Below are 15,350 nucleotides of genomic sequence, written 5' to 3' on the forward strand. Positions count from 1 at the left end.
GACATACTTTTCAAAAATTTCACCAAATTTGCCCTTTTTTGAAATTTGGTGGCCCAACTTTCATTTTTGGTGGCCCCGGGCCACCGGGCCACCGTTAGTGTCGAGCCCTGCCTACGCTATCAACAATTGAAGCTGTTTCTTTTTTGTGAAAAACAGCTTCAAACAAGAAAAGCATGGACTGCACCCCCAGCTAGCACGCAGAAGTGGAACATACTTATCAAAAAAAAAATAGTCTGAAGGAAACAGGGGTCCCTTGGGTACAATGCTGATGATCCTGGGTAATATTGTAGATCCAAGCTGGTACACGTATACTAGTAGTGTCGATCCTTCTCTGAAGGGCTGCCTCGACTAGGGGCGAGTTTGCATTTACCAGTTTATGCATGACTCTGTATGATGTGCGGCGCGTTACAGCGGCTAGCTTGCCGGTCGCGTCCCGATCATTGTTGAATGTAGGTGCACAGAGCTGAACCTACTGCCACTTTGAATGTTATTTTGTACGTCTGGATTCGAGCAGCTGGAAGATGATCATCTGAAAAATTCTAGGAGCACATAATTTAAGGTATGTGACGTCTAGGTTTAAACCGTGATCCCATGCAGGCTCAAACAGCAGAGTGCAGTGGTAGATCATCCCCATCATCAAGGCATCATGTCAATGTCGAATGATGATTCAGTGTGACTGTGAGTGTGAGTGTGTACTGTGTGAATACTGTGATGTCATGTGCATGCAGCATCAGCAGTTGACCGAAAGATCGGTCTGTATCTGTCCGTCGGGGAATGTTCCGCGGAGACTGCGTCTGGCTTCACGGATCCCCTCCGTATACAGACCGAAGTCAATGATTGCGGCTCCTGTGTGGAGCAGTCGCGCACAGATCAAACGTTACGATAAACCAAATTTCAGACAGCTTTTTTACATTCAAACAAGTATGACATGACATGACACATTATGCAGCAATATTTGGGATAAATTCCTCACATTGTGCAATCGAAATACTCACATAACCTCGGTTATAATGCAGCAATTTTATCGATATCGCAACATCGCCGTTCGCGAGCAGTAAGTCGCCATTTTGAATCTGTAACAATTGCTAAGCCAATCACATGCGAGGTACGTGTTTTAGTAAAACAAACACGTAGAAACTACCTCGCATGTGATTGGCTGATAGATTCATAGCGTATGTTTCTGCAGTTTGAATGTGACGACGCGACAGGCTGTGTTTTACGTTGAAAATTCTCCTAAAATGTTGGATTATTCATTAATCTGGTGAGTGTAACGTATTCTTAAAAAAATAAATTCACCATACAAGCTTACATTTGCCGACCTAGGGCCGTGAATTAGACGCAATCGAGAAGGGTGAGGTACCTCACCCAATTTTCCATAGAGACAGTGGTTAAGAACATCCACACAGCAATGGGTACTGCAAACTTCCGTCTGTCTACGGAGGACAGCGTTAATGGCAAAATATAAAAGAGTCCTCCGGACAGACGGATCTTTCTGTCTACATCAGCAGCCACTCACTGTGACATGTGATTAACAATGTAATTGCATGAAAATAAATTATCTTTAATGCCTCGATCTTGCCCTCAAGACAAAAACTTATTTACTCAACGCAGTAAATTTAGATTCTAATTGAACTAGAAAAACACTCGTTCGTATCTGTCTCTGACTGAGAGCGCAGACCTCCGCCAAGCCAGCCAACTTTTGTTTACGTCATCAGCAACACTCCGAAGTCCAACAGCAGGCAGAGCACACATTTGACCGACAGTCTGTCTAATTCCGCAAAAAACTTCTCATTTATAAGAATGACATTTGCTGGGTCAGTTTTTCGCTTCATATAGTAGACAGACACCATTGATATACATACAACTGTACAACTGTACGCTATTGCGACGGTTTAAATCGTTTCAATTCAATGCAACTTCGACCCAGTTCCCCCCGCATAAAAATGGTTATTATTATTTTTTCCAGCTTGGTTTTCGAACCAATCTGGAAAAAATATAGACAGGATTAATCAGTAAACATTTTGACTCACCTCTTCCACTGTTTCCTCCTGTTTTCTGGTCGTTTCCTCCACTTCTTTGCAGTGCTCCCCAATTCATCGCCGCCTTCGTTTGAAAAATTACCGCACAAACGACTACAGCAAGCCAAATTTTCCATACAATCACTATATCGTACGCTTACGTTTTTGACTAAAGTGCTTGTAAGTTGTTCGAGCGCTGAATTTAACTTTGTAATATTGTGAATGACAATAATTCACAATATTACGAAGCTAAGTACACTTCTAGTCGATTTCCAGTCAGTTTTGATATTACAATCACTGGTTGAACGTTAGGGTGGCTACATGTGGTGTACCCAACCATACAATTACACACAGCTGATAGTGATACACTGTCTGCGTTGCCATAAAGTTATAGATGTTAACAATTTGTAAACTTGCCAATTGTGAATTTGTGATTTTGTGTGCTAAAAAAAAAGAAACTTAAGGCTTAAAAATAGTGCAGTTCCTTACAGTTGTATCCATTCTCACATTGTATTTCTCCACTCAGACAACATGGGTGAGCCACAGGGAGTAAGTTCCTTGCCTCTCCCTCCCATGAAGTACATCAACAACTACACCGATGAACGGGTGAGGACAAACACAGCCCCAAAGCCGCCAGTCCCCGTGGAGGACGCCTACGGCATGTTCGGGGCCACATTCCTGCCCAACGACGACATCATCCGGCCCCTGGAGTCCCAGGGCCTGAAGCGGCTGCACCCGCAGCACTTCGACCACAAGAAGGAGCTGAAGAAGATCAACCACTCAGTCCTGGTGAACTTCCTGGACCTCCTCGACACACTCATCACGTGCCCAAACAGCCCACGGCGGGAGGAGAAACTGGACGACATGAACCTCCTCTTCATCCACATGCACCACCTGATCAATGAGTTTCGGCCACACCAGGCCCGCGAGACCCTGCGTGTCATGATGGAGGTGCAAAAGCGCCAGCGGCTGGAGACGGCCGAGCGCTTCCAGCGCCACCTAGAGAAGGTGACGGAGATCCTGCAGGGGTGCTTCACCTCCCTGCCCGAGAACGTGGAGAGCATAGACAGCAAGGTCGCGGCCAAAATCGAGCCGATGGCCACCGAACTTATAGTGGTGAAGGAGGAGGAGGCGGCAGGGAGTGAGCTCCCCTCTGTGGCAGTGAAACAGGAGGCTGAGGGCAAGGCTGAGAAAGACAAGACAGAGACTGAAGGCTCTCGCTACGACAAGGACAAGCTGATGTGCGACCTCATAGATGCATTATAGGACCTCCACTTGTCCAATTTGTATTACGTAAACTTTAAATTATGTCATATTATCTCCATGCCTCCTTGTAAAGGATGCCAGAGACAACATATTTTATAGGGGAGTATGAGTTTGTATTTAAAGGACAAGTTCACCTTCATAAACATTTAAGGATTGAGCGAATGCAACAATATTAGCAGAACACATCAGTGAAAGTTTGAGGAAAATTGGACAATCGATGCAAAAGTTATGAATTTTTAAAATTTTTGTGTTGGAACCGCTGGATGAGGAGACTACTACAGCTTGTGAGTCATATGCGTACAACAGTATAAAGAAAATGTAAAGAAAATTCAACGTATTTTCACTTTTTCGCATAATAAAAGAGCACTTGACTTGCCTCTTTCTAAAGGCAGGGGGAATAATATTACCCATAAAATTTGTCGGTAACGAGTCGGGGGAATGTGTACTTTTTTTCAAAACATGACATTTTGTGAAATTCTCTTTATATTTTCCTTATATTGTTGTACGCATGTGACATCTAAGTTATTCACAGACTGCAGTAGTCTTCTCATCCAGCGGTTACTGCACAAAAACTTCAAAAATTCATAACTTTTGAACGGATTGTCCGATTTTTCCTTTCAATGATGTGGTCTACTAATATTGCTACATTCTCTCAATCCTTATGTTTATGAAGGTGAACTTGTCCTTTAAGTGTATCAAAAGTGACAATTATGTTGTCCTCTGGTACAGAAGGCAAGCTTGTCCTATGGTTCCATGAGATGCTTGAATTCCAGTAGTGTCCTACATCTGATGTTCTTAACTATTAAGTTGCATGAGCCAAGTTTTACCCGAGTAACAGTTTTATCTCCAGTCTCATCTGGCCATGAGATTTAACCTTTGCGAAGTTCATAGTTATCATAGACTGATGGTAGCTGGATATTTTCCTTCTTCTTCTTCTTGCTCTTCTTCTTCTCCTTCTTCTTCTTCTTCTTCTGCTTCTTCTTTTTCTTCTTCCTCTTCTTCTTCTTCTTCTTCTTCTTCTTCTTCTTGCTCTTCTTCTTGCTCTTCTCCTCCTCCACCTCCTCCTCCTCCTCCTCCTCCTCCTTTCTGTTTCAGTTAGTCATTTAATACAGCTCTGATATGGCAGGTTCAGCTTGACAGTGATTCAGGCAAAGGTGGCATTGGTTGTGAAGTCATAGTCTCCCCTTTTGAAAAGATATTATGGATCATAGCATGTAGGTAGGGTGTATATCATAACATGAAAAACATTAAAAACATATCATATCATAACATTAAAAACATCATAACATTAAAAAAAAAAAAATATGCTTGAAAATCAGCCTCTAGTGAGCTATGAGCTGGTCTCATGGCCATACTCCTTTTAAGTAGCAAAGGCAGAGACTACAAAAGATGAATACTCTCAACCCTGGCTCAGTTACCCTCACTCAAGATTTAGGCTCATACAGGTTGATGATTTACAAGAGGCATTGTAAAACTTCATCCACCATCTGAGAAATGGAAGTGTGTTCATTTGTACACATGGTCATGTGGTCACTATATTGATGGTATTTCCTAAAATATATGAGATAGATCAAAGTCAACTCAGAGAATGTAAAAAGGACAGGATCTGCTATGTTCGATTCCAACATAGCAACTGTACCCAATGCAGGCAGAGGATTGCTTTTGTGACCAGTATTCTGTGGGCTGGGATTCCCCAAGATATTGGGGAATACAATTTTGTGATTGTGTAGAAGTGGCTTTCTCAACTTTAGTACAAACTAAAGTACTTTTGGATTTAAAAAAAAAAGGGGGGGGGGGGGGGAGAAGTCTTGTGATGGTGGATGATGTAAGTACACATATTCCAGGGCTGCACACTAACCCATCTTTTCTACTGGTCCGACTTGCCTCTCGGTGCAGTAGGTACCCAGTTTAACAATCTTTTACTGGTCTGTTCCTGAAATAAGTTACTGGTCCAGTCCAACAGTGATTTTCACTGGTCCTGGACCATCGGACCAGTGTGAGTGTACAGCGTTGCATTTCTAAGTCTTACAATTGTACTTGAACATAGATCTGTCAAGTCAAACTGATCTGCTAGAGTTACCAAATGTTGCTATTTCATCTTTCTTTTGATCAAATTCAAACACAGTTGAACCTCGTTATGATGAGCCACTGAACCACTGATATGTCGTTGTTATATCTGACCTCGTTATAAGGAGGTTCTGCTGTAACAGTAATAGATCATTGTGGTTCCTTGAAGGCACCTTCCCCTCCCCCACAAACCCACAAAGTCAACCATTCAGAAGCCCAAAAATCATGGCTGTTAGTGGTGCAACGCACTTTGATTTCATTTTCCAACACTTGCGTGAAGAAGCCCCAATGCAATGCAACAAAAACACTTCATTGAACCAAGTTTGTTACTCCATTGTGTTTAAGTGTGTGAATTAACATGTGCTGTTTATTCAAATGATTGTGTTCTTAAGCCCTTGACTTACTGTACGAGCTGAAATTTTTGCGGTGGTTTTATTTTCGCGAATTTCGTGAATCACCTTTGAACCGTGAAAATACATGTAACAACACGCGAAAATAACAATGCGTGAATAACTAAGTTCAGTTAGACCCTCCCAACCGCGAAATTAACAACACGCGAAAATGCCCTCCAAGTAGCAATTTGCGAAAATATCTGAACGCGAAAATCTCAGCTTGTACAGTACAAGGGATTTTATACTGTAAAAGTGGAAATTTTTGCGCAACCAGAAGCTTGCGTGAAAATAAAAGCACACTAATATCTTTGCATGCCATATGTTTCGATAGTTAATGTCCTGATTCCGCGGAATTAAAAACACGCGAAATTCATCTTACTCGGCCAAGAGTGAAAAATTACTCGCGCAAAAATATATATCCACTTTTACCGTATATAATTTTCTTATATTTTTGGACTTTCTTTTTTGGGCAAGTAAAATTCATGTTCAGGCAAGTGTTCTGCAAATTTGAAAATCTGCTTGCCCAACCAGGCAAGCGATAAAAAAAAAAAAGAAAAAAAAAAAGAAACTTATGTAGCACCCTGTATTACATTGCCAATCTTCAAACAAAACAATGCCCCCCCCCCCCCCCCAACCAAAAAAAAAAAAAAAAAAAGTCACTTCAGATGCATTTGTACATGAATCACTTGGAAAGGATACTGGTACCATGTACAAGTTTGATTTTCCTTAGAATGCCTGTATGTCTTCCAGGTGTGAGAGATAAGGTCATTGTTCCTCACCACCATTGAAATCAAATACAGTTGTATGCACAAGTTTACCTCAAGCAGTCAGTAAAAAGTGTGAGCCCCAACTCCCTCCTTTCCATCTCTATGTCTCTCTTTGTCTTCTTTGTTTTTGTTTGTTTTTTGCATCACTTTGTAAAATGTTTGGCAAGCCAGGGCTGCCATGATCTATAAAAACTGTTTCATATGAATATTTGCTTTTTGTATTGCTGTATAAGTGTTGTTGTACTCATCTGCAGAACTGCCATCTTTCCAATTCTGTAGGAGGCCCTCTTAAAACTTAAATATCTTAGGCACATCCTGCAAAGAGAAAATAAAGCCCCACTGATTTGATAATTGCTCTCTCTTATTCAGATTCATATATAACAATTAGTATCTCCCCGATCGCCCTTAGAAATCCCCAGCTTTGGATGTGTGAATGTTGGTACATTAAGTCGTGTACTTATACAAAATAGTCACCAGCTCCCCAAAGGTGGCTGGTTCCACAAATAGACCATCAATTTTGTAAGCATTTGAACTAAAGGAATACAATACGAGGGAAGACTGAAAAGTTTTGAGCCTTCAAGAGATGGTAAGAGGTAGAAGTACTTTATTGCTCTATTTTCTACATAGTCCCCTTGTGAGTCCACACACTTCCTCCAGCGGTGACGTAGTGCCTCTATGCCGCTGCAGTAGAAGTTCTTTGGTTGGTCCTCCAGGTAGGAGTCAACAGCATCACTGACCTCCTCATCAGTGGTGAAGCATTGTCCAGCCAAATCTTTTTTGAGGTTCGGAAAGAGGTGAAAGTCTAATGGGGCTAGATCTGGTGAATACAGTGGGTGCGAAACTAGTTGGAACCCACAGTCATGAATGGTTGCCATTGCAATTGCAACCACTGATGAATGCGCTGGAGCATTGTCCTGGTGAAACAAGACAACTTTTGTGTTCATTTTGTCCATTTTTTATGAATCACCTGATACAGAAAGTTCAAGAACCTGTAAAATAAGGATAAAAATTGTTATGACCAAGAAATTTTGGTGGTAGGATTAAGATATGATGAAGACTTCATGGACCAAATTTGGCCTTCATATCTTAATCCTTTCTATGTTAGGCTCAAAACTTTTCAGTCGCCCCTCATACATCGTAAAAAGAGAAATCAGGAAATACTGTCATCGCCACATTGAGAGTCAAAGGCTAGTGGAGTTGATTTTATAATACCTTGGACTTCCGTCATAACGAAGTCCTTGGGACCAGCAATTTTCATTCGTTATATCGAAATTTTGTTTTAACCGAACAAATGAACAGTAAAAAACAGAGAGGATGATTTTGCGGTCTGAATTTGTACTTTGTTGTAACCTGAATTTCGCTATAACCGTGTTCGTTATGACGGGAGTGCACTATAGAAAGCTTATGTGGACTTCTGTAGTCTTTATTTTCAAGACTTCGGCAAGATTTTTGTTTTGCTAGTGACTTCATCAAAGAGCTGTGAGTTTCAATTACTGTATATGCCGAATATTTTGTGAGGTTTTTATATTCGCGAATTTCGCGAGTCAGCTGCTATTCGCGAAATTAAAAACATGCGAAAATATTGACTCTAATGTCGATATGAATGTGATGTACGCGTATACATTTCCCCGTTCAGTACAGGACTCCTTAACCACTCGCGAAATGGTCAGGAAGTCCCGATTCGCGAAAATTTACACTCGTGAAATATATGGCGTATACAGTACCTCTACGAATGCAAGTTAAACAGGACTTTGAAATATTTCCTGCAGAGAAACCATGTTGGAACAATAGAAGCATTAAGAGTTCTTGGAACTTGTTTTCTTTGTATATATCTGTACACAAGATTAATTATTGCCATGTTGATCTACGTAGTACATTATGCTGATAGAAACAACCCCACTGCAGCACACATTCATTAGTACCAGAGGATTTTACACTACAATAACTCATCATTTCCCTTATTTTCTAAAAAAAAATTGTTATACACTGTAATGAGAAATTCTGTTCAAAGTTGTAATGGGTTTGCCTGTATACTCATTTTGCCAATTTTGTACAATAAATATTTTGAAAGAAACACACCAACCCTGATATTTTGTGTCATTTTCAAGTCCTTTTATTGAGTTTCTCATGAACATATCGCTTTTCATCACTTTAATATAAAAATATAAGCATTTACAATGGAAAACATGGTCAATGTATTATATACACACCATACTGTATAAAACATAATATATCATTTTGCACTGTTAATAGAAGACATAATATGATGTGATCTATAATACAGACTGACATTGTATGCTACAAGGTACATGTATAGAGACTCTTATGCTATCAGATATGTCAGAGTGAACATCAGTTCTCTCTCATTTCAAACTACTTTGACATAGAATCAGCAATTAGAATGTGGAAGTATGATAACTACAAGCGCCTGTGAAGACCTAATAAAATTCTTCATGCCATATGGCCTTAAATCAACCCTTGGCCCTTTTTCTCCTGTTTTTTTGTTTGTTTGTTTGGTTGGCTTTTTTTAAGCCACAGTAACTCTGACATCTGGTAAACTGGAAACTAGTTTTTGAGAGTAAATAAAAATGAAACAAATTTCATGAAATAAAAATTTGATTTAATCAAAATGGGTAGATTTAAAAGCATTGTTCCAAATAACGGGGGGAAAAAACACCTTTGTGTGTTTATTTTTTTAAACATTTTGCTGGAAATTAAAATAATTTATAATTGACACCATAATATATAGGCCGGTGATCAAGCTCTACAAATTGACACCAATAATTCAACCCCCCCCCCTCCAACTTGTGCTAACTGCCTTTTGTTTCTCAGCCGACAATTTAGTTTAGCGTTGGAGAGGGAGATACCAGCTGAGACACATCACAGCCTTCTTCCATGCTGTAACAGTCAAGTTTAATTGCAAACTATACATCTACCGGGACTGTGGCTAGGAACAACATAAGACTTGTACAGTGCACTCCCGTTACAACACCGTCCTTTGGACAGGTGGTTTTCTTTCAATGTCTATATTTTTTATCACCAAACACTTAAGAATATAAAGATATATAGGTAATAATTCTGAGACGTGGATTTTTACTTCATTGTAACAACAATTTTGTTATAACCCTGTTCATTGTAACGGGAGTGCACTTCATACATCACATATTTTGCAAGTGTAACAGTTCACAAAATGACAATTTTGCAAGCATTGGACTATGCCATTGACACCTGAAGTTACGGAACGAAAAATAAGTATCATCCCCCTTCCAGATAAAAGTTTGGATTTCTCCCCCCTGAGGCCCAATACACATTATATACAGAGACTCCAACCCCAAGCACCTTCTGATCTGGAGTTTCTCCCGTCTGAAACAATCAGGGTATTAAAGTACCATTCAGTGACCGGTCGACAACTGGTGACGGAAAATCGAATATTGCGTGGAAATCCCGTCGCCTGACGGCTATTTCAACGGGAAAATGAATAAAATCTCAATATCCTATTTTCAACTGAAAATGGGACACGGGATGATGGATTTGCTCTGAAATTCTGTTTTCCGTGTTTCATTATGATGAAATGTCGAAAAATGACTCAAAATCCTATTTTCTTAACATTTCAAAAAAATAGGAAACGGAAAATAGGATATCGGTTCGATATTCGTTTTTCCATTTTCCATTTGCAACGAGCGACGGGATATTGAAGACCGCCCCCAACGGCCGCTTTTTTCGACACATAAAAGTGGAAGCTTTTCGGTATAATATTCAGCGTCTAGAAGAAGAAGACTATACCTTGGCTACGCTCATGCTATGCACTGCCAGCAGGCACTGGTTGAGCTCTCTGTAGCGACGTGCTCTGCTGCGAAACGACAAGTTTCTATACGGAGACTTCCGACCGTATTGTGTGATATTTCCATAAACTGAAGACATGTTTCTTCTTCGACTGAAACTGAGATGAACTAAGAAAATAATTTCAGATGAAATCCTCGAGTTTCAACAACTTCATCAATCATAATGTCGGTGAAAACCGTAAGAAAGGAGTTGCGTTTCCCTTGCCACTGTAATATACCTCCTATAGTACCAATCATCACGTGGGAGTGGGATGGGGGGGGGGTGTTAGAACTGGTAAATTGTTCAATGTAGGCCCTTCTCACTTGAAAACCTATTCAGCAATCATGGCAGACTCTGTTTTGAGTTTGTGTATCATTATCTACGACCATACCATTGCGCTATACATACTTCGTTCTAAGTTTTTTTTTTCTTATGCAAACATATTTAAGATTATATTAACAAATATCATAATCATATTCTGCACAAAGTATACCGTACACCAAGTGAAATCCTCTGTTGGTTATGATTCACCTTTTTTTCTCACCGCATGATTCTTTAGCTGTCCCTTCTTTTCATGCTTCTAGTAATGTTAAGTGTATGATTGGGATTTTCTTTTCTTTTCTTTGTACTTGATAGGCCTAGGCCCCGTTCTCCCAATATGGTATAGTTTTTTTTTTTCAGCATTTATCAATGTTACAAATGTATTGTTTTCGTATGTATGTATAAGCAAGTTATTCTGTTTTCAGTGAAACAAAGTTGAATGTACATGTTTGTTTGTTTCTTTGGTTTTTTAAGGCTATAGGATCTCTTTGAAAATCAGCCATCACTTTGACTGAAAGGGCAATTTCTTCCCCTGAGTGGAAAACAAATAGATAAATAAATAATAAAGAAGAAAACATTTCTTTGTTTGATTATGTATGAGCGCTTGTGAGTTATTTTGAATTCAGTGTTGGACATGTATCTTACAATTCTAGATTGAATCAGTAAATTCACGAAAGTAAGATTAATGTTTGTATATTGTGGAAAAAAGAATAAATTTGAACTTGAACTTGAACTTGAATTGTTCTATAAAAAGTGCCTATATATTTATAATATGTTACACTGATTTTTCTGTCATCCCAGTCAGGTGGTAGGCCCATTATAGTGGACAGTCCATAAAACAAAATAGAATGTAGTCTTATGGCCCACTTGGTGGTCACTTCTGGACATGCACCATCACATGAAAAAGAAAGAAAAGAGGGGGCACCTAAAGAAACTTAATGGTGAGAAAAGAGGTGAATAACCAAACATGTTTTCATTTGGTGTGTATTTTGTGTATTGATTTGTGAATCTAATCTTATATGTTTGAAAATGATAAGAAAAAAAAACAGATGAATATGAAACGAAGTTATTATTATTTTCATTTATTCAACATTTACAAGGCAATACAAGTGATAACAGTTAAACAAACAAAGCAAACAAGGCAAATAAAATACTTTAAAGATACCAGGTGTCAGGTTTTCCCTAATGTTGAGCTTTCCTAAGTTGGAAAAAAGCGATCAAAATCACTATGACCCTTGGGCCTCTCCAACCAGGAAGGAAGCATGTCAGAAAGTACTTGAAGACTCCCACATAAAAAATATAATAGTAAACAGTAGTATAAATGATTTCAAATTTAGCATTGTACACCAGGTGAAATATTCTAGAAATATCATTGTGGGGAATGCTATTCGTCCCTCACCCCATAGAAAAGTCAGTTCAGTATACAAAAAAAAAAAGTGTTATCAGAGTACATCTCTGCAAAAAACAAAAATAAATATAACTGCACTGCTATTTAATAAAATATTCTTAGCGCGGAATCCTATCCAATCATCCGAAACCTCTGTCCCCTCCCCAATAAAAAAATATATATCACTGTAAGACAGCAAATGCACGATGCCAGGTATCATAAATATACCCGAAACCATCTTACATGCACAATAGAAATAAAATTGATTTCAAAACTCTAGCTTAATCGTTAACCCGAGACTCCATGACCAAACGCTTTCTCTATGAAGATCCTTATTTGGTTATACATTGTACCATTGTGCAATTTACAATTTGTATGCACCGAAATTTATGAATACTATTTGGTTTGTGTGAGACTGACTGAAAAAACAAAAACAGTGATATAATGGATCAGTAAAATATTATAATATATATATGTCCTACACATAAAATCTGAAACCCAGAGACAAAAAGATTGGATCAGAAACCAAACTGAATATCAATCCTAAATCAAAATGTATTAGGAGAATTTGACTTGATTTGATTTATTTCTACTTAATTCCGTTACATCAGATATGATTGTGTACATGTCATTTATGACAAACAGTTTATGACAAATAGTTTTTAGTACAACAGAAGGGTTTTCAAAATAACCCGAGGCTTGACGGTATAGACACCCTCGAAGCTACTATGGAAAGAATAAGGGATAGAGAGAGAAAGAGAGCGAAGGGAAGGGCGGGGGGGGGGGGGGGGGGGGAGGGGATGGGAACATTACAGAGTGTATGTGGACTACTCCAACTACTTTACAATAATGGTAATGATAATCACTCTCTGTGACAGGGCATTTTTGTACGCTGCGCCAAAATTATGGAATAATATCCCTTTGTTTGTAAGACAAGCAGTTACAATTAATGAGTTTAAGGCCAGGTTAAAAAGTCATCTCTTGAAGTAATGTATTTTCTGTTTGAATTTCTTGTATGCATGTCATTTTGTAATGCGCAGTAGAGTATCTTATTATAGTAGCTGCGCAATATAAATGTCCTTTATTATTATTGTTATTATTATTATAAATGAGTCTGCTATTAAAGTCAACACGAGTCAGTTGCCTTTGCCGTAGTATTGACCGAATATTAAATGCAGTATGAAATAGTATTAAATGAATAAAAAGAATTCTACATGTGGTTATCTGACATGAAATAACAATTAAACAATCATAAATTCCATTTACAAACTGAAAATTTGACAGTGGTGAATGGTGTCCCCCCCCCCCCAATATTTTGTGTGTCACTAGCAACCAAGAGCTGTCATGTGAAGAGTAAGAGCAAAAACAAAAGCACAATCCTTGTCCAAGCACATTGAAAAGGGAAACGCAACTCCTTTCTTACGGTTTTCACCGTCACTATGATTGGTGAAGTTGTTGAAACTCGAGGATTTCATCTGAAATTATTTTCTTAGTTCATCTCAGTTTCAGTCGAAGAAGAAACATGTCTTCAGTTTATGGAAATATCACACAATACGGTCGGAAGTCTCCGTATAGAAACTTGTCGTTTCGCAGCAGAGCACGTCGCTACAGAGAGCTCAACCAGTGCCTGCTGGCAGTGCATAGCATGAGCGTAGCCAAGGTATAGTCTTCTTCTTCTAGACGCTGAATATTATACCGAAAAGCTTCCACTTTTATGTGTCGAAAAAAGCGGCCGTTGGGGGCGGTCTTCAATATCCCGTCGCTCGTTGCAAATGGAAAATGGAAAAACGAATATCGAACCGATATCCTGTTTTCCGTTTCCTATTTTTTTGAAATGTTAAGAAAATAGGATTTTGAGTCATTTTTCGACATTTCACCATAATGAAACACGGAAAATAGAATTTCAGAGCAAATCCATTATCCCGTGTTCCATTTTCAGTTGAAAATAGGATATTGAGAATTTATTCGTTTTCCCGTTGAAATAGCCGACGGGCTACGGGATTCCACGCAAAATTCGATTTTCCATCACCAGTTGTCGACCGGTCACTGAATGGTACTTTGATACCCTGATTCTGAAACCCCTAGCAAACGGGAGACTCCAACTTGATATGCACGAAGCGCACATTACGAGTGCGAAGTTCCTCGCCGCTGGGGTCCAGGGTCCGCCTAAGGGCCCTGGAAGCTCTAGGGGGATGCTCTTGTGCTATCTAAGGCTTATTTTTCAACATACGATGATACTAAGTAAGAAATCATTTCAAGCGGGAGACACAAAGCCAGGGCGGGAGAAATTGAATCTCAAGCAGGAGAACAGGAGATTTTGCAAAAATAGGCTTTCGGCGGGAGATCTCCCGTCGAAAACAGGAGAGTTGGAGTCTCTGTATATAGCACATTTGAGTTGCAAGAGGCAATATTTTCACGTTACCATCAGAGTTAAGTTTATCTATGCGTACAGATATATTCGAAACTGAGGAGATCACAGACATTTTCCCCCGAGATGTTGTTTTTGCGATTTGACACTGAATGCAAATGCACTAATGCCTGCGATCAAAATCAGGTGGCTATATTTTCGAATGTTGTTGAAATTCACAGCCCAACAGTGATTCACAAAAATTAAACCTTCATGAAAATAACAGCTTTTACAATATTAATTTCATGAATTTCAGTCCACTCACAAAATTCTTGAGGGGAAAAAAAATATATACCACTAGTACAGCATTAAACCTTACTACATGTATTTGCAAAATTTCGTAACATCGAACACAGTAGCTGCAGCCAACATCTGGGCCCCATTTCAATAAAAAATAAAAAAAGATTTAAAAAAAAAACCTTGCTATGATAGCAATTCTTGCTGCAGCATTAAGTGTCATGGTAATGACAAGAATCCTGCTTCATGACTGGCTGCTGCTACAAGCAGCAACTCTAGCAAGAGTTGCTATCCTAACATCTTTTATAAAATGGGGACCCAGGTAAGTTTGATTTCAGTTCAGATCACAGCAGGTACACCTGAGGAGATAACATTAAATGGGCTTTCTGTATCCTTCTGGGTATGGACAGTGACCAGTGGTTTGTAATCACAAATGAAGGACACTTTTGCAGAGAATGTGTAGTTACGGAGTTTTTCTTGTTCGCTGTTACTCTTGGAGAAGAAGATTGTATGCTCGATAAAAATACCAATCAGGTATATGGTCTTATTCACAGCAACAGCAAACAAGAACATCTCTGTGACCAGTAACACTGTCAAAGAACTGATGAATACAATATCATGTCACTGTTGGTACACATGTTGAAACAAATAAAAGAAATTAAAAAC

General features: G+C 39.1%; 1 protein-coding gene across 1 annotated transcript; it reads left to right on the forward strand.

Moving 5' to 3' along the window:
- The first annotated feature begins 456 nt into the window (after window positions 1-456).
- LOC139715509 (mediator of RNA polymerase II transcription subunit 7-A-like) lies at window positions 457-3,382 on the forward strand. Its single transcript, XM_071627079.1, has 2 exons — window positions 457-559; window positions 2,545-3,382. Exon 2 carries the CDS (start codon window positions 2,550-2,552, stop codon window positions 3,282-3,284), a length of 735 nt encoding a protein of 244 aa, XP_071483180.1. The 5' UTR covers window positions 457-559; window positions 2,545-2,549; the 3' UTR covers window positions 3,285-3,382.
- Window positions 3,383-15,350: the final 11,968 nt, after the last annotated feature.

Source organism: Diadema antillarum, unplaced genomic scaffold (assembly GCF_040938485.1).
Source record: "Diadema antillarum isolate AM-2024a unplaced genomic scaffold, OU_Dant_1.0 scf00000049, whole genome shotgun sequence".
Lineage (NCBI taxonomy): Eukaryota > Metazoa > Echinodermata > Echinoidea > Diadematoida > Diadematidae > Diadema > Diadema antillarum.

What these genes read in the sequence shown, in the direction of transcription:
- LOC139715509 (XM_071627079.1), top strand. Translation starts at nt 2,550, where the DNA reads ATGGGTGAGCCACAGGGAGTAAGTTCCTTGCCTCTCCCTCCCATGAAG.